We start from the raw sequence: 21,445 nt of genomic DNA on the forward strand, positions 1-21,445 counted from the left end.
GTGACGTGGTTGTGCTCTGAAGAGTCGCCTTGGACATCGTGGAACGATTGTATCACTGTTGCCAGGCGACGTGATGATGATGATGACGACGATGATGGAGGACCGTTACGACGTTCTCGGGTGTAAAAGTGTTTAGCTCCGAGATGCTAGCTGCGAGCTGCTAACTAACCAGTCGGGTAAACAAACCCCGAACATCTCACGAGAGACCACACTGAGCACAACACGTTCAGCAGTCGTCTTGAGGCTTTAAACGAACTCGAGCGTCAACAAACGGAATACCTGAGACTTCCAGAACCTGCTGAAAATGATGTAGCTAGCTAACTTTAGCCAGCTGCCTAGCGCGATACTGCTCAAAAATGGACTGTGACGGGTAAGTACGTGCCTTTATAGGAAAAGAAAGACGAAGTTAACTATGTAATAGGGATAACCAGGAAACCGAAGTGTTTAGTAATGGATAAAACTAATTTTAACCGTAAAGTACGCATTTTGAATTTATATTATTAGTAGCGGCTACATTGCTAGCTGTCTGTTGTGTATTCGCTTAATGTCTCTATTTTAACAATATACTTCACATTTAAGTGTTTCGAATTAAGATACACGAATGTAAACTGACTTTATCATCAGAAATGTGATTGGAAACTAATAGAAGTTAGTTTGCGTTCAGAAACCGGTTTGTTGTGGTAGAACATTAAAAATGTAACGTAACGTTAAGTGACTAAAAGCAGTTTTTGTTATTAAACGCCAGTTGCTAACAACCCTCTGATTCATTCATTAGGTTTGGCGTCTCTTGTCCTGTGTCTAGTCTGGATTCACAGGAAGATGCCAAAGATCCAGATCTGCACAGCTTCAGTCACACACACATGAGGAAAGCCTTTCGGCTCATGAATGACTTGAGAAGGTTTGTCAACTGATGAAGCTTATTCAGGTAGTCTCTGGAGACACTGATGGGGACATGACATGACCTAACATTCGAGGTCAACTGATATAGAGTGGATTTTTTTTATAATAGTATAAAAAATGTGACTCGTATAGGGGTGATGTGCATGGGACCCAGGCATAGAATTTTGTCCTTTGTACAGGAGATTATATTTTAGAGATATCAAATGTTTGGAGGTTTGATCATAAACACATCTTTAAATATTAGTTATATTGACCGAAAGATCAAATTTAGCGAAATATCATGTAATGTCATGTAAATCGGGCTAATTTTCAAATTGTTTGGCTTAAACATCTCAAAAAAATGTAATTACTAAGCAGATCATAAAATTCATACATGTCCTTTGCATTTTGGGGAAATAAATCAAGTAGGGAATGAAATTATTGATCAATATTCCTATGAAATATGAGATATTTATTCTTATGTCTTATGCCAAGTTATTACTCCTGTTGTAACACTTCTTTTTCATTATGATTTGCCCCAAGAACACATTAATATGCATATTAGATGGATGCAATGTACTATAGATACTGAATAGAATATCAATTTATGGAAATTTTACACACATATTGTATAAAGTACAGTAGTATATCAAATCATTCTGTTATATCTTTCATAACGTAGTTGACAGGGCTCTACGCTAACTTTTTCCCCAAGGAGTACAGGTGCTCCTAAAGGAAAAAATTTAGGAGCACACAAAGAAATTTAGGAGCACAGTACAAAAAAGTGTTGTTTTTTTATTTGTTTATTAAACAAATGAACAAATTTCATGCATATACTGCATGTGCAAAATTGGTATATCAGATGCAAAGGATATCAGTTGTCCAGTTGCTTTTATATGTTGGCCGTCTGGAATGCTTGGAGGTCAGCCAGCGGTTCACAGCAGGAGTGGGATCGAACTCCTCGACAGAAGGTCCCTCCAGGCTGATCCTCATCAGGTCTTCGGTGGTGGAGACCCCAAGGCAGCTTCTTGATGAAGTCTTAATGCGATTCTGCGCAGAGAAGCCTCGCTCACACTGGGCAGCTGAAATGGGCAGCACCAGCGTAATCTGCACCAACTCCAGTATGTTCTAGAGAAAAGAAGATACTTTTCAATTTCATTTAAACTCTTACCATTAACTTATCAAAACCAACCTTAGAAGGATACCATACGCAACCACTCAGTACTGTTGGCCTACCTTATAGTCAAGCCTGTAAGGGTCCTTTGTCAACATGGTCTCCCACAGGCCACTATAAGACTTGTCTTTGAAATTGTGGCTGACCAGGGTTTTCAGGCCCTGCCACTCATCCTGGATTGCAGCCAAGTTGCACCCCGATCTGCAAGTTTGAACACAGCAAGTGAATTTGAAAATATGCAAACAACATTGTCTCAATGGCAATGCAGTGTCAAATAAATTCTTACCTCTCTAGAGGCTCCTTGAAATGCCTCACCAGGTCTGCCACATCATCATCACCAAAGGTGAGAAGGCTGGCCTGGTCTTCTGGCCATGTGTCAGGGTTAAGCACTCTGAAAGACTCCACTGGGGTCTGGGCACTTTCATCCTTCAGCAAACCACCAAACCTGGCTTTGAGGTCTCCTACGCCGATGTTGATGGCCGCCTCCATGTGCTGCCTCAGCTGGGGATTAGTGAGGTCTGTAAAGCCTTTCAGATTCCCCTTCAGTGTTATTCCCTAAAACAGAAATAACACACACGTCACACACACAGAGAGAGGCAGAGAGACACACACCAACACACAATGAAATGTCTGGCCATTTGTCAGTCTCTATTTTTTTAAAGACTTCTCCAATCTTCACTACATTTCCCTCCTTATCCTCTAATTGTTTGTATTGTATTGTGCAACAAAAACATTGATTCTCACACTGAGAATCTGTCTTAATCATCGATTTATCTTACATCCTAACAAACTCTCATCCTAACACACCTGGAATCTCCTCTCATCACCCTGCTGCTGAGCGAGCACTGTCTGGATCTTCTCCAGCATGCCTCCTGCCTTTGCCCTAAACTTTAGTGCTTCCAGTCTGGTCACTGTCTTCCTCAACTCTGATGTGGCTTGGGGGAGGATCAGGTCATTCCTTTGCAAGGTCAGGCTAAGTGAGGATAGCTCCTCAAACATGTCAGAGAGAAAATGGCAGAATAGACAAAAGAGTGCATTCTCCATTTCCCGCTTTATCTGTTAAGTAGTGAGTAAACAAGTGCACAGTAAACGTGTTAGTTAATTTAAGTTGAATTTGTTTCTGCCTAGACATTTGTCAATTACTTGATTCTAAAAGTTCTTTGACTTTTGAACCTATTTTTTGTAAATTAGTGTTAAACTAAGTAAAACTGACCTTTTTTGCCCGCCCTTGAACTTCAGCTGTTATTGAAGCTACTGCCAGGTGTTCCATGTGCTGCAGAACAACTGAGTACTGGCCTTGGTCATGAGCAAGGTCCTCTTGTCCATGCCGCAAGAACACTTTGAGGGCTCTGTGGACATGGGGGATCCAACGAGTTCCCTTGACGCTAGCTGGTGTACAAATATCCACACCAAGCTCTTGTCCGAGACCATAGAGCTCTCGTTTGGATTTTCCACTGAAGTGATAAGTCTTCCATATCAGACGTAGAAGATCATATACAACAGACACCTTTGGCTCTTTCTTTTGAACGGTCAGTATTGCCAGCTCTAGCCTGTGAAAGTAAAAAAAATAATGTTTCAAACAATTCAAATGAGTCTCTCTCTTGTGCCAACATAAAAATAATTCTGTGGTATTTTCGGTAACACTTTCGATTACGATCATGCTTATAAAGAATTATAGCCCCATTTATACTTATTTATAAGTATTACTATTATATAAATATATTTATAAAGACTCAATAAAAACCTATACTGCATTATACTGAGTTATAGTTACATTTATAGTATCTTTATAATTACTTATAAGTCGTGCTTAAAGTACTTAGACTTTAAAACTCATGCCTAAAGTACTTTAATATGAATTTAACTATACATGTTCTTATAATGCAGTATAGGTAATGATTCTTTCTAAATATGTTTATAGAATAGTAATACTTACTTATAAATAAGTATAAATGGAGCTATAATACATTGTTTAGCATCACTAGCACACTAGTAATGTACTAGCAAATACATATAAATCATAGAAATTTTTTTTTATTTACAAACCTATGTGGCATACAGTGGATTGGTATTATATGCCTCCCTGCCTCTCTCTGCAGATGGGCAATCACTCCCCCACGGTGGCCCATGTTCACGGAGGCGCCATCTGCCCCAAAGGAGATGCACTTCTTCATCCATGACCCTCCATCCTCCTCTGGGCAAACGGCACAAAATGCGGCCTTTGTGGCATCCAAAACACCTCAGTTGACAACACAAAAAAACAATTAAGTTATACAAAACTCTTTCTGACGAACTAAATTCTATCTCCATTGTGAATATGATTCAACTTTAGTGCTGCAACTAATGATTATTTTGATTATTTCAAATGATTATTATATCTGTTGATTAATTTAGAAAAATAAAGTTGCTATAAATGAAAGCATAGATTGTGTACGAGTCGCAGTGTTTTACATGGTAAAAGCACACACAGATATGAAGTTGTAGCGAAGTGATTGTTAGCTACGTAAATTTACTTCATTTACTTTATAACGTTAACGTTACCCCGGACACAAAGTTTTATAATTATTGCAGCAATATTCAACTTTACACAAGAATAAAGCCTATAAAGAGAAACAACTTACCTATGGCATGGGAGTGTTCAAGGGTCTGTTGTCCGACCAGCAGATTGACTGGCTTCCCATCCTCCAACAAGCGCACATAAACAATCTCGCATTCGGTGTTGGATATATCAGTGTCTCCGTCTATTAGAACGGCTAGATACTTTGCGGCTTTAAGCTTCGCTGACAGGCCCTCTCTCATTATGTCAGCAATTTGACCGATCATCTCCGCACATCTTACATCATTGTCGTATGTGGGATTAATGTCAACTCCGTTTTTGTGGTGGAGTCTGATAAGCGGCCCAAATTTGACAAAAGGTTCCTCTTCTTTCGCAATAAAATATGCAATGTTTATCAATGTAAACCTTCCATATCCCCCTCACCTGATTCCTCTTTCTCCTCATCTCTTTTTCGCTTAAAATAAAAACTTATGTTCTTCATTTTTATAGCAGCTACCAATATTTTCTTTCCAGTTTTTACCTCACTTGACTCTCTCACTTAAAATCCAGCAGCTCCCGCACATTCCCACACTATTTCAGTGATTGGCTCATTGGTTGTGAATCGTCGGTCTCATTTGCATAAAGTGAAAGTGAAAGTGAAGTGACATTCAGCCAAGTATGGTGACCCATACTCAGAATTTGTGCTCTGCATTTAACCCATCTGAAGTGCACACACACAGAGCAGTGAACACACACACACACACAGTGTGAGCACACACCCGGAGCAGTGGGCAGCCATTTATGCTGCGGCGCCCGGGGAGCAGTTGGGGGTTCGATGCCTTGCTCAAGGGCACCTAAGTCGTGGTATTGAAGGTGGAGAGAGAACTGTACATGCACTCCCCCCACCTACAATTCCTGCCGGCCCGGGACTCGAACTCACAACCTTTCGATTGGGAGTCCGACTCTCTAACCATTAGGCCACGACTTCCCTGTTAAGTGCGTCATCATGCTATTTTCATACTGTTTCACACACGTTTTCACATCAAGCAGCCGCGACGCTGTCACGTCCTCTTGCTCTTTTATATACTGTCTATGTTGCTCAGTTCCATGTGAAATCAATGGTATGCGTTGCTTCATCGCGCTGTTGTTCAGTGTATTGAGAACAGCCCGTCACTCGCACACTGTGCTCGTAAATTATTTTTCAAGTTCGCACATAACTATTTTTAGGCGCAAATGCGAGTGAAACACTCGCACTGTAGAGCCCTGGTTGATAATCATCTTTGTACAAAACTTGGCTAAAAATAGGCTGAAACAAACAAATTAAAAAAAAAGATTGGTGAATGAAAAAATATAACTTTTTTTTTTTTCATTTAGATGCCTTTTCATGTCTATTTATTTTGGTCATGGCATCCTCTACAAAAGACATAGAATAAAATATGAATAAAATATATTTTTTCAAAAATGTTTTTTTTTCTGCATTTGTTTTTTATGCTCCACCCAATGTAATGAAATAAAAAGAAACAACAACATTCACAAAACCTTTTTTCAGTTTTTTAGGAGGACATAGCATTTCTCAGCTGCTTGATTTAATGCAGTTGGCTTAATTCATCTGTAAGGCATGGAGATATTAAGATATGTGACCCTGGACCACAAAACCAGTCTTAAGTGTAAATTTTTCAAAACTGAGATTTGTACATCTATAAATAAGCTTTCCATTGATGTATGGTTTATTAGGATCGGACAATATTTGGATGAGATGCAACTATTTGAAAATCTGGAATCTGAGGGTGCAAAAAAATCGAAATATTGAGAAAATCACCTTTAAAGTTGTCCAAATGAATTCTAAACAATGCATACTACTAATCAAAATTGAGTTTTTATATATTTATGGTATGACATTTACAAAATATCTTCGCGGAACATGATCTTTACTTAACGTCTTAATGATTTTTGGCATTAAAGTAAAATATACTTTTAGGAAAACTCAGGCCTCATCTAGATCCTCAGTGTTCTTTTCTTTTTTCTTCCTAATCACAGCCGAAGGATGCTTTGTGATGTTCTGCTTGTGGCGGGTGAAGTGGAGGTGCCAGCACACAGAGTAGTTTTAGCATCCTGCAGTCCTTACTTCTGTGCCATGTTCACAGGTACTACATCACATCCTCATGCTTTTCTTTCACTGATTAGAGCCACATGTTCCTCACACCACACTGATGTTCTTCAGCACTGAGTGTAGGTCTACGATTACGATTATATACAAAATTAAAATTCTGTCATCATTTACTCACCGTTGTGTCATTCCAAACCGGAAAAAAATACTAAAGAAGAAATTTTGAAGAATGCTGGTGACCATACGGTTTCGGTGCCCACTGACATAAACAAAAACACTGATTATCAATATATCTTTTATGAGGTCCATGTACAGTCGTGGCCAAAGTTTTGAGAATTACATAAATATTGGAAATTGGAAAAGTTACTGCTTAAGTTTTTATAATAGCAATTTTCATGTACTCCAGAATGTTATGAAGAGTGATCAGATGAATTGAATAGTCCTTCTTTGCCATAAAAATTAACTTAATCCCAAAAAAACCTTTCCACTGCATTTCATTGCTGTCATTAAAGGACCTGCTGAGATCATTTCAGTAATCGTCTTGTTAACTCAGGTGAGAATGTTGATGAGCACAAGGCTGGAGATCATTATGTCAGGCTGATTGGGTTAGAATGGCAGACTTGAAATGTTAAAAGGAGGGTGATGCTTGAAATCATTGTTCTTCCATTGTTAAACATGGTGACCTGCAAAGAAACGCATGCAGCCATCATTGCGTTGCATAAAAATGGCTTCACAGGCAAGGATATTGTGGCTACTAAGATTGCACCTAAATCAACAATTTAGAGGATCATCAAGAACTTCAAGGAAAGAGGTTCAATTCTTGTAAAGAAGGCTTCAGGGCGTCCAAGAAAGTCCAGCAAGCGCCAGGATGGTCTCTTAAAGAGGATTCAGCTGCGGGATCGGAGTGCCACCAGTGCAGAGCTTGCTCAGGAATGGCAGCAGGCAGGTGTGAGCGCATCTGCATGCACAGTGAGGCCAAGACTTTTGGAAGATAGCCTGGTGTCAAGAAGGCAACAAAGAAGCCACTTCTCTCCAAAAAAATTTACCATTTACCATTCTGCAGAAAGTATAGTGAATGGACTGCTGAGGACTGGGGCAAAGTCATATTCTCCTATGAAGCCCCTTTCCGATTGTTTGGGGCATCTGGAAAAAGGCTTGTCCAGAGAAGAAAAGGTGAGCGCTACCATCAGTCCTGTGTCATGCCAACAGTAAAGCATCCTGACACCATTCATGTGTGGGGTTGCTTCTCATCCAAGGGAGTGGGCTCACTCACAATTCTGCCCAAAAACACAGCCATGAATAAAGAATGGTACCAAAACACCCTCCAACAGCAACTTCTTCCAACAATCCAATAACAGTTTGGTGAAGAACAATGCATTTTCCAGCACGATGGAGCACCGTGCCATAAGGTAAAAGTGATAACTTAAGTGGCTCGGGGACCAGAATGTTGAAATTTTGGGTCCATGGCCTGGAAACTCCCCAGATCTTAATCCCATTGAGAACTTGTGGTCAATCCTCAAGAGGTCGGTGGACAAACAAAAACCCACTAATTCTGACAAACTCCAAGAAGTGATTATGAAAGAATGGGTTGCTATCAGTCAGGTTTTGGCCCAGAAGTTGATTGAGAGCATCCCCAGTCGAATTGCAGAGGTCCTGAAAAAGAAGGGCCAACACTGCAAATACTGACTCTTTGCATAAATGTCATGTAATAGTCGATAAAAGCCTTTGAAACGTATGAAGTGCTTGTAATTATATTTCAGTACATCACAGAAACAATTGAAACAAAGATCTAAAAGCAGTTTAGCAGCAAACTTTTTGAAAACTAATATTTATGTAATTCTCAACTTTTGGCCACGACTGTACATGAGGTCGAGTAAGAGAAATTATTTTTATTTTGGGTGAACTATCACTTTGGTGAAGATCGAGCATCATGATTATTTGCAAGGTATTTGTAGCAGCATGAGAAATGTTTTATATAAAGAAACTGTTTCTGCATAAATAAACATGATGTTCATTCTTCCTTTTTTAAGCCTTATATGAACAGTTTTAAGATCTTTGTGTGTCTGATCTGATTCTGTGTTGTGCTTGATGAGTCCAGGTGACATGAGTGAAAGCAAGGCTCATCATGTGGAGATCAGGGATGTTGATGGACAGACGCTCTCGAAGCTGGTGGATTATATTTACACTGCTGAGATTGAAGTGTCTGAGGATAATGTCCAGGTAATGTACTGTTTCAAACCTATGTAATGACTAGCTCTTGTGCTCTCTGTCTCTGGAGATCTGGGGCAGGGTATTTCCTCTCATTATTAGCAGAGGAAACGAGCAGAGCGGGAGAGGAAGCTTTCTGTGGTATGCACTTTGCCCTTGTGTTAGAGCTCTATTGTCCCATATGTTCTATGTTTTGTATGTGGGGCTTTTGTTTGGATGTACAGAAGAAATCGGTTGAGAACTGATGATCTGAGAAGCTTCATGCCAATTCAATATTTTCTTTCCTTTTCTAGTAAGAAATTGGCTGTTGAGTTACAATGTGCATGTGCTGTTTTCTAATTCAGTTTTGTTTTTCCCCGAGGCCTGTATTCGAATGCTATGGTTAAATTATTATTTTTTCCTAATTTGCCATTTTTATGAATATTAATTTAGTATACCAGTAGAAGTGGAGACTATAGCTTTTACTATAATCTATTTATAATTCAGCTTCTATTAGAATACTTTTTACTTAAAATGAACAATAATATTTAAAGTTAAATATAATTGATTTGTAATAAATTTTAGTTTACTTACTGAATCAATAATGGTAATAGAGATGACAAATTATAGGCTGTGGTGTCTCTAATTAGTATGTACACTACTGTCAAGTTTAGGTCAGGAAGATAATTATTATTATTTTTTAAAGAAGTGATTATTTTTATTCAGCAAGAATGCATTAAATGGATCGAAAGTGACAGTATATACATTTGTTACAAAAAATTTCTATTTCAAATAAATGCTAATCTTTTAATCTTTTGAATAGCAAAACAACACGTACATGTCAGAAAAAATATTTAATATTAAATATAGTGTTTTGTCAAACCACACTTTTCTTTAATTACTGTGTCTGTCTTCATTTCAGGCTGCAAAGCAATTCCTTTCTATAATCACTGAATATTAAAAATAATGTATAAAATACATATATGTATTATATTGTTTCAGATAATGCACAATTATATATATATATATATATATATATATATATAAAAAAAAAACTAGTCATCATTACATAAGCTATACTGGTTTGTCATCATGAATCAGGCCAGCAGGCTGACTTCCTGGTTAATTCATGTATAGTGTGTGTGTGTGTGTGTGATGCGTTTTCATCTCTTCGTGTTATTCCTGCTGTGTCCAGGTGTTGCTCCCAGCTGCCAGCCTGCTGCAGCTGATGGATGTTCGACAGGTTTGCTGTGACTTCCTGCAAACGCAGCTTCACCCCACCAACTGCCTGGGCATCCGAGCGTTCGCTGACCTTCACACCTGCACAGGACTGCTCAGCCTGGCCCACGCTTACACCGGTGAGCGCTCTTCCTACTTGAGCCATTGTGAGATGAGAAACAGCTAGTCGATTATGCAACACACCTATATGTATTTTTATGTGGATTTTTTGAGCAAGTTTGCTTGTTTCAAGCAGAGCAGCACTTTACAGACGTCATGCTGGGAGAAGAGTTCATGGGCCTCTCCTTGCAGCAGGTGTGCAGTCTGATCTCCAGTGACAAACTCACCGTGTCCACTGAAGAGAAGGTGACACTACCATGTTTATTTATCCCAGTTGTGTCTTTTCTGTTGTGCTTCTAAGTTTCTCTCTCATCCACCTCATCACAGAGCCTGTTTTTAGCTCAGCCTTCTGTGATTTGTAGACAGCAGATGGTTGATGTTTGGTTTTCACATGTTCATGCTGATGTGACGCTGAAGGAGATGACGAGCCATCTGTCAGTCACTGCTCTCAGCTTACGAGTAACTTGTGTCTCAAGTCTGCGCTCACACATATACTTGATGGCGGCTGTCATCTGTCAGATGCTTCATTGTCATCTGAGCAGAGACACACAGGCAGTGAAGGATGGCGGCCTGGTCTTCATTCATACAATATGCAGAGAAACATAAAAAATAATTTGTTCTTGTATGTTACACCCCCAGGTGTTTGAGGCCATGATCGCCTGGATAAAGCACGATAAAGAGGCCCGTCTGGAGCACATGCCTAAGCTCATGGAGCATGTTCGACTGCCCTTGCTATCCAGAGATTACCTGGTTCAGGTGTGTCTGGGCTCAGTTTCATAACAAGTTCTAGGGATGTAACAATGCACTCCAAGCCAGTTGAAAAATTGATAAAAATATGTGACCCTGAAGCACAAAACCAGTCTTAAGTCGCTGGGGTGTATTTGTAGCAATAACCAAAAATACAATGTATGGGTGATAATTAAAATTTTTTCTTTAATGGCAAAAAATCATTAGGATAATAAGTAAAGATCATGTTCCATTAAGATATTTTGTACATTTCCTACCATAAATATATCAAAACTTATTTTTTGATTAGTTATATGCATAGCGATAAACTTCATTTGGACAACTTTAAAGGCCATTTTTTCTTAATATTTAGATCTTCTCAGATTCCAGATTTTCAAATAGTTCAAATATTCGCCCAAATATTGTCCGATCCTAATAAACAATACCTCAACCGAAAGATTATTTATTCAGCATTCAGATGATGCATGCATTTCAATTTAAATTAAAACGCAACTCAATTCTTACTGGTTTTGTGGTCCGGGGTCACATATGTGACGATTCAAGTCAGTTGAAATGTTAAACGAATCGTGATACCTTTGGGAGTGGGGGTTTATATGGATGTATCTGGGGAACTGACCATCTTTAGAAAAGTTTAGATGGTATTTTCCTTTCATCTTGCCTCTGCATAATGCATGTTAAAGCAGTGTTTATAAGCTGAGCTGCTTTGTTTACAGGTAACCAAGAAAACACTATATTGCTGCCGTTTCATAAGCGCCACCTGCTGTCAGAGAGTGAATTTGCGTTCTCATGCAGCCTGTCTGCTGTTTTTGTAAATGTGTATTTGTACAGATTGTAGAGGAGGACCCCTTGATAAAAAACAACAACACTTGTAAGGACTTCCTCATCGAGGCGATGAAGTACCATCTTTTACCTGCAGACCAGCGGCACCTGATAAAGACTGACAGAACCAGACCACGCACACCAATCAGTTTGCCAAAGGTATTAATAATATCACTTCAAACTTACTGTACTAGTTACGCTTGGATCGAGGGCCAACCTCCCGCTCTCTCTCGTGAAGCCAACAAGGAAGTGACTAAAACTGTAATTCATCGACTGGCCGCTTGAGGCTGGCTGCAAAATGGAGTCAGTCCAATAGACTCTGCATGTTAAAATGCCCAACTTTACAGCAGGAAAAAAACATGTTTAAAGCCTGGTGCGAAAAATTATTTTGGCTAATTTTGCCCTTCATGACAACTGTGAGGGGGGTGAATTTTTTTATAACTCATCCGTTTAAATTATATTAAGACTTAAAGTTCTGCATGAAGGCGTGGCCACTTGAGTGACAGGTGGTTTGCTGCTGCTGAAACTGCCGTCACTCTGGGTGGTCGTGGCTTCAGCAACTAGCTCCCGCCTTTTGGCCATTTTCGATTGTCCGGGAGAGTCACACGGTGATATGCTGCCAAGATGGCGACGGCTCGCTCTACACACTTTAAGCTTCAAAAACACACTTCAGGAGTCTACGGGTGACGTCACGGACACTAAATCCATGCCTTTATACAGTCTATGGGTTGGAATGAATTTACTAGTACTTTACTATCACTAGCTTTCTGAATGATTCACTACTGTAAGTCTGATTCAAACTCGCATGCAAGCTTGAGGTTGTACTGTTAATTACTGCAATCAACACCTTGGCAATAAAATCACCATTAGCTAGTACATTTTTTTTGTTTACTCACCAATCTAATATATATATATATATATATATATATATATATATATATATATATATATATATATGTATATATATATATGTATGTATGTATGTATGTATGTATATGATTCCACCAAATCAGCTTATCTTCATTCAAAATACATTCATGTTTGATATGATCTGAAAGTAGCTTTTAATTGATTGACTTTTAAGAACCATACATTTTTATGGTATAACTAAATTAGAACTAAAGTTTGGTAACCATGCATGAATAAAAAATTTATTAATGCATATTTGTCATTTTAACAGAACTTAAACTTGTAAAATACTTAAAATACAATAATACTAATTATACTACTAACTAACAACAATATACAATGCACTATGATCTAAAAAGATGCTGGATTAAAGAATATTAATCACATTGTCTGCGTTCGCAATAAAACTTAAAAGTTAGCCTGGCGAGTGAAATCAATCAATTTATTAGCCAATGGCTAACGATAGTCACATATGCGAGTGATTAATTTGCATTTTAGAGGGTTAAATTCCAAGATTGTTTTCCTGTACTTCTATGAATGGGAAAAAAGGATATTTAAGACTTTTTAAAGACCTTTTTTTTTTTAAAGATCTGCACAAATAAATTTAATACCATATGAGTGTGTAGCGCAATGTCTATGGCAACATATTAAACCGTAAAATGAGTATAAAAAGCATGATTTACAGTTCAAATATACAAAAAGTTTTATAAAACGATAAACTTCACATTTCAGCCTTTAAACTATTTTTAATAAAAGGACTGAGTCAAAAGCATCAATTATCATATTAGACCATTATTATCAAACAACTATATTACTCTAGTAACATACAAACATATCTTAGTGTATTGTTTATATTTTTATAACGCATTCGCTTCTTATCGATCCACTGGTTCACAGCTGCGTGATTTCTGTGTAAAAGTAAGGGTTGATTTTCGCCCGTCAAAATAAAAATATCAGACTGTCTTAAATCTTTCAAGATTAACAATCAGGCTATTAAAGCGATCGGCTGTTTCCTCACAGAAGTCAACGTGTCAAATTCATTCTATTGAAGCCTGACAGAAGCGACCACTTCAAAAATGAGTAATGTGGCATCAATAAACTGACTACCTTATAAACTATAACTGCATTTTTCTACCATCTTAGTCCCAGACTGAAGGTCTGGATGAATTTATTGGCTCTCGGAGGATTGATTTTTGTTGTGAATCTGACAGGTGATGATGGTCGTGGGGGGTCAGGCCCCTAAAGCCATCCGCAGCGTGGAGTGCTATGACTTTCAAGAGGACCGTTGGTACCAGGTGGCCGACTTACCATCCAGACGCTGTCGAGCAGGTTCTTCTCTGTTCTGTCCCTCATCTATCTCTAGATGTGTGTTTCTCTTGGTCTCATCCTCTCCGTGCGTGTCATGTAGGTGTGGTGTTCATGGCCGGTAAGGTGTATGCGGTGGGGGGATTTAACGGCTCCCTGCGCGTGCGGACGGTGGATGTGTATGATGGGCTGAAGGACCAGTGGAGCTCTGTTCCCAGCATGCAAGAGCGCCGCAGCACTTTAGGAGCCGCTGTGCTGGGGGACCTGCTGTACGCTGTCGGGGGCTTTGATGGGAGCACAGGTATACCTTTAAAAAATGAAGGCCAGGATGCATTCATACAGTAAAGTTTGGGATCAGTAAGAATTATTTTATTTTTCAGCAAAGGTGCATTAATCAAAAGTTCCGGGTAGTAACGGATTACATGTATTCTGGATTACGTAAAAATTAAGCATGTGCAATTAGAGTACAACCCGAATTCCGGAAAAGTTGGGACGTTTTTTAAATTTGAATAAAATGAAAACTAAAAGACTTTCAAATCACATGAGCCAATATTTTATTCACAATAGAACATAGATAACATAGCAAATGTTTAAACTGAGAAAGTTTACAATTTTATGCACAAAATGAGCTTATTTCAATTTTGATTTCTGCTACAGGTCTCAAAATAGTTGGGACGGGGCATGTTTACCATGGTGTAGCATCTCCTTTTCTTTTCAAAACAGTTTGAAGACGTCTGGGCATTGAGGCTATGAGTTGCTGGAGTTTTGCTGTTGGAATTTGGTCCCATTCTTGCCTTATATAGATTTCCAGCTGCTGAAGAGTTCGTGGTCGTCTTTGACGTATTTTTCGTTTAATGATGCGCCAAATGTTCTCTCTAGGTGAAAGATCTGGACTGCAGGCAGGCCAGGTTAGCACCCGGACTCTTCTACGACGAAGCCATGCTGTTGTTATAGCTGCAGTATGTGGTTTTGCATTGTCCTGCTGAAATGAACAAGGCCTTCCCTGAAATAGACGTTGTTTGGAGGGAAGCATATGTTTCTCTAAAACCTTTATATACCTTTTAGCATTCACAGAGCCTTCCAAAACATGCAAGCTGCCCATACCGTATGCACTTATGCACCCCCATACCATCAGAGATGCTGGCTTTTGAACTGAACGCTGATAACATGCTGGAAGGTCTCCCTCCTCTTTAGTCCGGAGGAACACGGTGTCCGTGATTTCCAACAAGAATGTCAAATTTGAACTCGTCTGACCATAAAACACTATTCCACTTTGAAATAGTCCATTTTAAATGAGCCTTGGCCCACAGGACACGACGGCGCTTCTGGACCATGTTCACATATGGCTTCCTTTTTGCATGATAGAGCTTTAGTTGGCATCTGCTGATGGCACGGCGGATTGTGTTTACCGACAGTGGTTTCTGAAAGTATTCCTGGGCCCATTTAGTAATGTCATTGACACAATCATGCCGATGAGAGATGCAGTGTCGTCTGAGAGCCCGAAGACCACGGGCATCCAATAAAGGTCTCCGGCCTTGTCCCTTACGCACAGAGATTTCTCCAGTTTCTCTGAATCTTTTGATGATGTTATGCACTGTAGATGATGAGATTTGCAAAGCCTTTGCAATTTGACGTTGAGGAACATTGTTTTTAAAGTTTTCTGGAGACTGGGAGAGGTCAGGGCTTGGTGTGTGTGTGTGGGGGGGGGGGGGGGGAGGCAGTCAAAATAAATAAAATTTATTTACGCAGTCTTTCACAGATTGGAGAGCCTCTGCCCATCTTTACTTCCGAGAGACTCTGCTTCTCTAAGACAAAGCTTTTATAGCTAATCATGTTACAGACCTGATATCAATTAACTTAATTAATCACTAGATGTTCTCCCAGCTGAATCTTTTCAAAACTGCTTGCTTTTTTAGCCATTTGTTGCCCCCGTGCCAACTTTTTTGAGACCTGTAGCAGGCATTAAATTTTAAATGAGCTAATTAAGTGGATAAAAGTGTAAAATTTCTCAGTTTAAACATTTGCTACGTTATCTATGTTCTATTATGAATAAAATATTGGCTCATGTGATTTGAAATTCCTTTATTTTTCATTTTATTAAAATTTAAAAAACGTCCCAACTTTTCCGGAATTCGGGTTGTATATTACATTTTAAAATGCTCATCAGATTACAGATACTTTTAAATTACACGATTAGTAAAATATATAGAATTCGTTTTTTTTTTTAGAATTCTTCTTATTTCTCTTTTAATTTCCCTTTCTAAAAATCCTACTGTATCATACCACTTAGATTTGACTAATGTTGTGTAAATACATATGCAAACCATGGTTCTGAATTCGGGAGAGAAAAAAGAAACAGTTCTCAAGTAATTAGAGACCATGTATGAAACTAATAATTATGCATGCTATTAAACACTTTTAATCATATCCAGTGACCGTCAGTAACTGTTCATTCTCATGTTAAGTCCAGTTTGGGAAACCCTGGTGTAGTGTATTGTTTAACGCATTTTATGACATTGATATCAAAAAGCTGCATATGTTTTCTTTCTCTGCTTTTTAATATCAATATGCTGTTTTATGGTAAGTTTAAAACAGTACGTTTTTAAAAAAGTAATCTAAAAGTAGTCTGATTACATTCCCTAAAATTTGTACTTAGAATATATTACTAATTACAGTCTACAGACTACAATTTGTAAGTAATCTACTCAACTCTGGTGACGGTAAATATATTTATAATGTCACTGAAGTTTTCTGTTTTGAATAAACGCTGTTCTTTTGAACGTTCTATTCATCTAAGGCTCCTGGCAAACAATGCATCACGTTTTACACAAACATATCAAGCAGCTCAACTGTTTTCAACAAAGATAATAATCTGAAATATTTCTTGAGCAGCAAATCAGAATGATTTCTGAAGGATCATGTGACACTGAAGACTGGAGTAATGATACTGAAAATACAGCTTTGATCACGTTACTTATATGACAATAAAAAAGTGTGAAAAATAGAAACTGAATTTCTGAATTTGTAATATTGGTATGCAGCCTTGGTGAACAAGAGACTTCTTTCAAAAACATATGTATAAATAAAAATGCATGATGTTTTCTGTTAACTGCATGTTTTGACGGTCTGATGAATGTCTGTCTGTAGGTCTGTCGTCAGTGGAGGCGTACAGCCCCAAAGCTAACGAGTGGATGTTTGTGGCTCCCATGAACACCAGGCGCAGCAGTGTTGGGGTCGGAGTGGTCGACGGTGAGCTTTTTGACTTCATGTGTTTTGATCAATGCTCACTATATTGAGATTCAAGTGCAGACGTGTTAATGAAACCAGACATGCATTGCATTTAGAAGATTTCACAAAATTTTACCTTGTGGCTGTAGTGTTAACATTTTTAAACTGTGCAGCTGTGATGATTCATGATTTCACATAGCATGTCTGATGCTTATACAGGAAAGCTTTATGCTGTTGGAGGTTATGACGGGGCGTCCCGGCAGTGTTTGAGTACTGTGGAGGAGTATAACCCGGTCAGTAATAAGTGGTGCTATGTGACGGACATGAGCACTAGACGCAGCGGAGCTGGTTTGTTCCTTTTCGGACATGACTTGAATATACTTTGGACTCATTTCTGTTCATGGTCTTCATGGATTGTGTGTTTGTGCAGGTGTCGGTGTGCTCAATGGGCAGCTGTATGCTGCAGGTGGACACGACGGTCCTCTGGTGAGGAAGAGTGTGGAGGTCTATGATCCTGCCGCTAATACCTGGAGACAGGTGTGTGACATGAACATGTGCCGAAGGAACGCAGGTGAGTAATTGGAGGAGAGACCATTTAGAAGCTCAAATAATTGATTTCCACTATAATTTCATAATGCAGAAAAACAGAAGACTGTTCTCGGGTCAGTTTTGACCCAGCGAAACAGAAGCTTAAAACTGTTAGACATTAAAAAGGTAAATTTTTAATCTTGGATTTTTTTTTTTTTTTTAAATACAAATGAACTGTAGCGAAAGCAGTGTGATGCATTAAATGCATTTTTTTTTTAATAAATATTAATGAGGATTTAATAATTTTTTTTTATATTTTTTTATGCATTTAAATATATTGTTATATGGAATTATCTTGGAATTAGCAGTATAAAATCAATGGATTATTTAATTAAATCCCTTACTTCTGTCTCATGAATGCTTAATTAAAAAGAGTCCAAATTATGAAACCTACATATTCATTTTCTGACTAGATAATACCAAAAAGATTACTCAAGAATTTTTTCAAACTAAATATATTAATTTTACATGCCTAAACTTTCACTTTTGTAATGAAAAACATGCAAAAATGTTCATGCTGCAGTGGTTGTCAAAATTTTTGAAAAGACCTTCAAATTTAGGTCTTTTGCTCCACATCACTTTGGGCCGTAGTTAATTTGTCTGTTTATAGTGTGTTTGTGTGTGCACATTCATATTAATATTTATCCAAAAAAAAAAGTCCTAAAAGCGTGTGCGAGATATAGGAAAGAGGCTAAATTTATTTCACAGTAGTATTACCATGCGTAAAGCTACAGATGATATCCAGGTCAAAATTTAACACATTATATATGTTTTTTAATTTATTATTATATAGTTTAAAATAGTCTTTATGTGTGTGTGTGTGTGTGTGTGTGTGTGGTTTGAATGTCAAACACTGGATGTGTTTCAAGACCTTTTCAAATCATTTATAAAGGGAGAGCAGGAAAGGCCTGTGGTCCTGAGTTAAGTGTGTTTGTCTCTAGGAGTGTGTGCTATAAACGGTTTGCTGTATGTGATTGGAGGAGATGACGGCTCGTGTAACCTGTCCTCTGTGGAGTACTACGACCCTGCTGTGGATAAATGGAGTCTCATCCCCACCAACATGAGCAACGGACGCAGCTACGCAGGTCTGCTTCACGCTCAGCTCCTCCAAATCCTACGGCCAGCTGTTCAAAAGTTCATCTGATTAGATTTGGGCTTGGATCAAGTCTTGAACATGCATTGTTCAAAAGAATGAAAATCGGATTAGATCACAAAATCCAATCTTGATTTTGATCTGGATCAAATCGTCAGTTTGTGTTGTTCAACGAAGATTGGGATCCCAGAACAGGATCCAAACATGTAATAAACCTTTAAAACTGCTCCAGAAATACAACATTTGTAATATTAATGAATATAGCATTAGACAGGTAGACATTAGTCTACCTCTTAAGCCTTCCAGTAGTTTACAGAAAGAATAAACAAGTGTCAATATAAAACAGTATGTTTCATTTAAAGCTTTTTAAAATCACTGTTTGTAAACCACATTGACACAATCATCAGAGAAGAACCAGTCAAAAGTAGTTATTCGTGAGCGGACACATTGTTTTTGTCCCTTTAGGCTCTCCGTAGCCTAGTAGATTTGGTCATCTGAAAATCTCGATCATTGTGATCCAATCCTATTTTGCTTTGGAAAACCATCAGAAAGGTAAAGATGGGTTTCCTGGTCCTGGAAAGCAAAGCATTTCCAAATCCAGATCATTCTGATCCAACTGAATCTTTTTGAACAGTTGGCCTCTTCTTATCAGCTACATCTAAACTAAACTGCTGTCTTATCTGTTTCAGGGGTGTCAGTTATTGACAAGCCTTTATGACTAAAGCTTCTGGGCAGCAGGTGTCTTCGCACCTGTCCAGGACTGAGCTGTGACAGACACACAGTGATTTAAGACAGAGTCCAGATGCTGACAGGTGCTTGAAGATATCCATCTCAGATCCTGACTGCCCCCCCCCCCACACACACACCAAGCCCTGACCTCTCCCAGTCTCCAGAAAGTGCCATTTCGCCCTGTTATTAACAGAGAGGCTGTGGTCACCCAGTGTAGTGTGTATTAAGTGAGTCCTCTGCCAGGACAGAGTATGTATCTCTACTTGCTTTACTACTGACCTACAACACTCAGAAACAGGGTTACTTTGTTTTTATGAAAAGTATTATGGGAGCAACCCCTGTAAGTTGTTTAAAACCAGCTGCTTTCGTGCCATATAGTAATGAGGATGGTAAACCGATACATCAAGTAAATCTCGGTATGGTCACATTAGCGAAACTTAACTTTCAAAACAAGCATCTTTCTATAGAATCCATTGTGAGTCTTGGATCTGTGCGTGCATGGATTTCTATAGAAATGAGACGGTTTTTCCTGGTGGAAATTCGAGAAATGACAGTAAATGTGACCATACCATTTAATGTGCCAAGTGTCGCTCATAACTCATATGGATAATACTGTATGTTTGTTACTTGTACATGATGCAGTTTGGTGTGCAATCGTCCATGTTGGACACACAGATCACGATAACTCTCTCAGTAGATACAGTCACTGAAATCACACTGGCTTGGTGTCTCTTTGGTAAATTGCACTGGTCATCTTTATTCAGTGGAGCTGATACTATTGCAATCGCAGGTCAATTCCAATATAGCACAGGTTCATATTTAACCTGTTCTGTCCTGACTGGCTCATTTGGATCTGTGGTCCAACAGAACTGGACTTTGGAAGACTCTTTTATTATTAATATTATTATTTTTTAATATTAAGCCTCATTATTGGGTTATAAAGCTGCACAGTAGTTCACTGTAGACGTTCATGTTTACATTACTGATCATTGTGAAATGAAAACTAAGTTTGTTGGTAATGAATATGAATTATTATTAACAAACACTGCCAACATTCCCAGATCACACATATTCTCATCCTCTCATCCTCACGATGACCAACTGACCAACCGATCTGAAAGTAATACTATGCAGTAAAACATTGCTTTTAAGGTTTTTGTTGTGCCCAGTGATTCAGAGTTTAATTTGAGCTATACCTGGTGTAACTGCTGCCATTACATTCGATGTCTTTACTCTTTTAACACATCATCATGAACCACAACTCTAAAACTAGGACATTCCAGTGTGCTGCATCATCTGTGGATTATGCACGAATGTGGTTTGTGAACAAGGTATTAATGTATTTCTAAACAAAATATATGAATAAATTAAGCTTTGTTAAGGGAATTTGATTGCCATGTCTTTAAGTGTTGAGACTGCTAGATTATGAGCTGCCACTGGAGGCCAGCAATCAGTCATGCATTGAAAATAATGGACTTTATGAGGTTATACAGTAATTAAGTCAGACAGCACATTAATTTCTATTATAAAAGGAAAGCTGTGGCAACTGAATGCATGAAGTTTCCAACATGCCACACTTACTTTTTCCAGTTTATTAAAGTTTTTTAAAGGCATTTTCTGATTAACTCTGGGTTTCTCAGCAGAATTAGGATTCATAGTTGGGAGCAGGGGCGGCGTTAGGGGTGAGCTAAGGGGGCTGGAGTCCCGAATGTTTTTATTACCACGATGCCATCAATGAGTTTTCATGCCCAATAAAATAATTTATATTAGAATTTAAATAAATAAATAAATATCTCTCGACTCTCA

The 21,445-nt window shown here is 38.5% G+C and overlaps 1 protein-coding gene across 1 annotated transcript; it reads left to right on the forward strand.

Moving 5' to 3' along the window:
- Positions 1–60: 60 nt before the first annotated feature.
- Positions 61–21,200, forward strand: klhl3 (kelch-like family member 3). The gene is made up of 15 exons (XM_059521290.1): positions 61–370; positions 776–898; positions 6,627–6,733; positions 8,795–8,916; positions 10,079–10,241; positions 10,358–10,467; positions 10,861–10,977; positions 11,797–11,946; positions 13,908–14,025; positions 14,105–14,302; positions 17,149–17,250; positions 17,449–17,577; positions 17,660–17,800; positions 18,759–18,902; positions 19,600–21,200. The coding sequence occupies exons 1-15, from the start codon at positions 357–359 to the stop codon at positions 19,626–19,628; spliced, it is 1,767 nt and encodes a 588-aa protein (XP_059377273.1). The 5' UTR covers positions 61–356; the 3' UTR covers positions 19,629–21,200.
- The last annotated feature ends 245 nt before the right edge of the window (positions 21,201–21,445 follow it).

This window comes from Carassius carassius, chromosome 33 (assembly GCF_963082965.1).
Source record: "Carassius carassius chromosome 33, fCarCar2.1, whole genome shotgun sequence".
Lineage (NCBI taxonomy): Eukaryota > Metazoa > Chordata > Actinopteri > Cypriniformes > Cyprinidae > Carassius > Carassius carassius.

Coding starts and splice junctions, on each gene's coding strand:
- klhl3 (XM_059521290.1), top strand. Junction 899..6,626: donor CTCATGAATGACTTGAGAAG/GTTTGTCAACTG, acceptor TCCTAATCACAG/CCGAAGGATGCTTTGTGATG. Junction 14,303..17,148: donor GGGCTTTGATGGGAGCACAG/GTATACCTTTAA, acceptor GTCTGTCTGTAG/GTCTGTCGTCAGTGGAGGCG.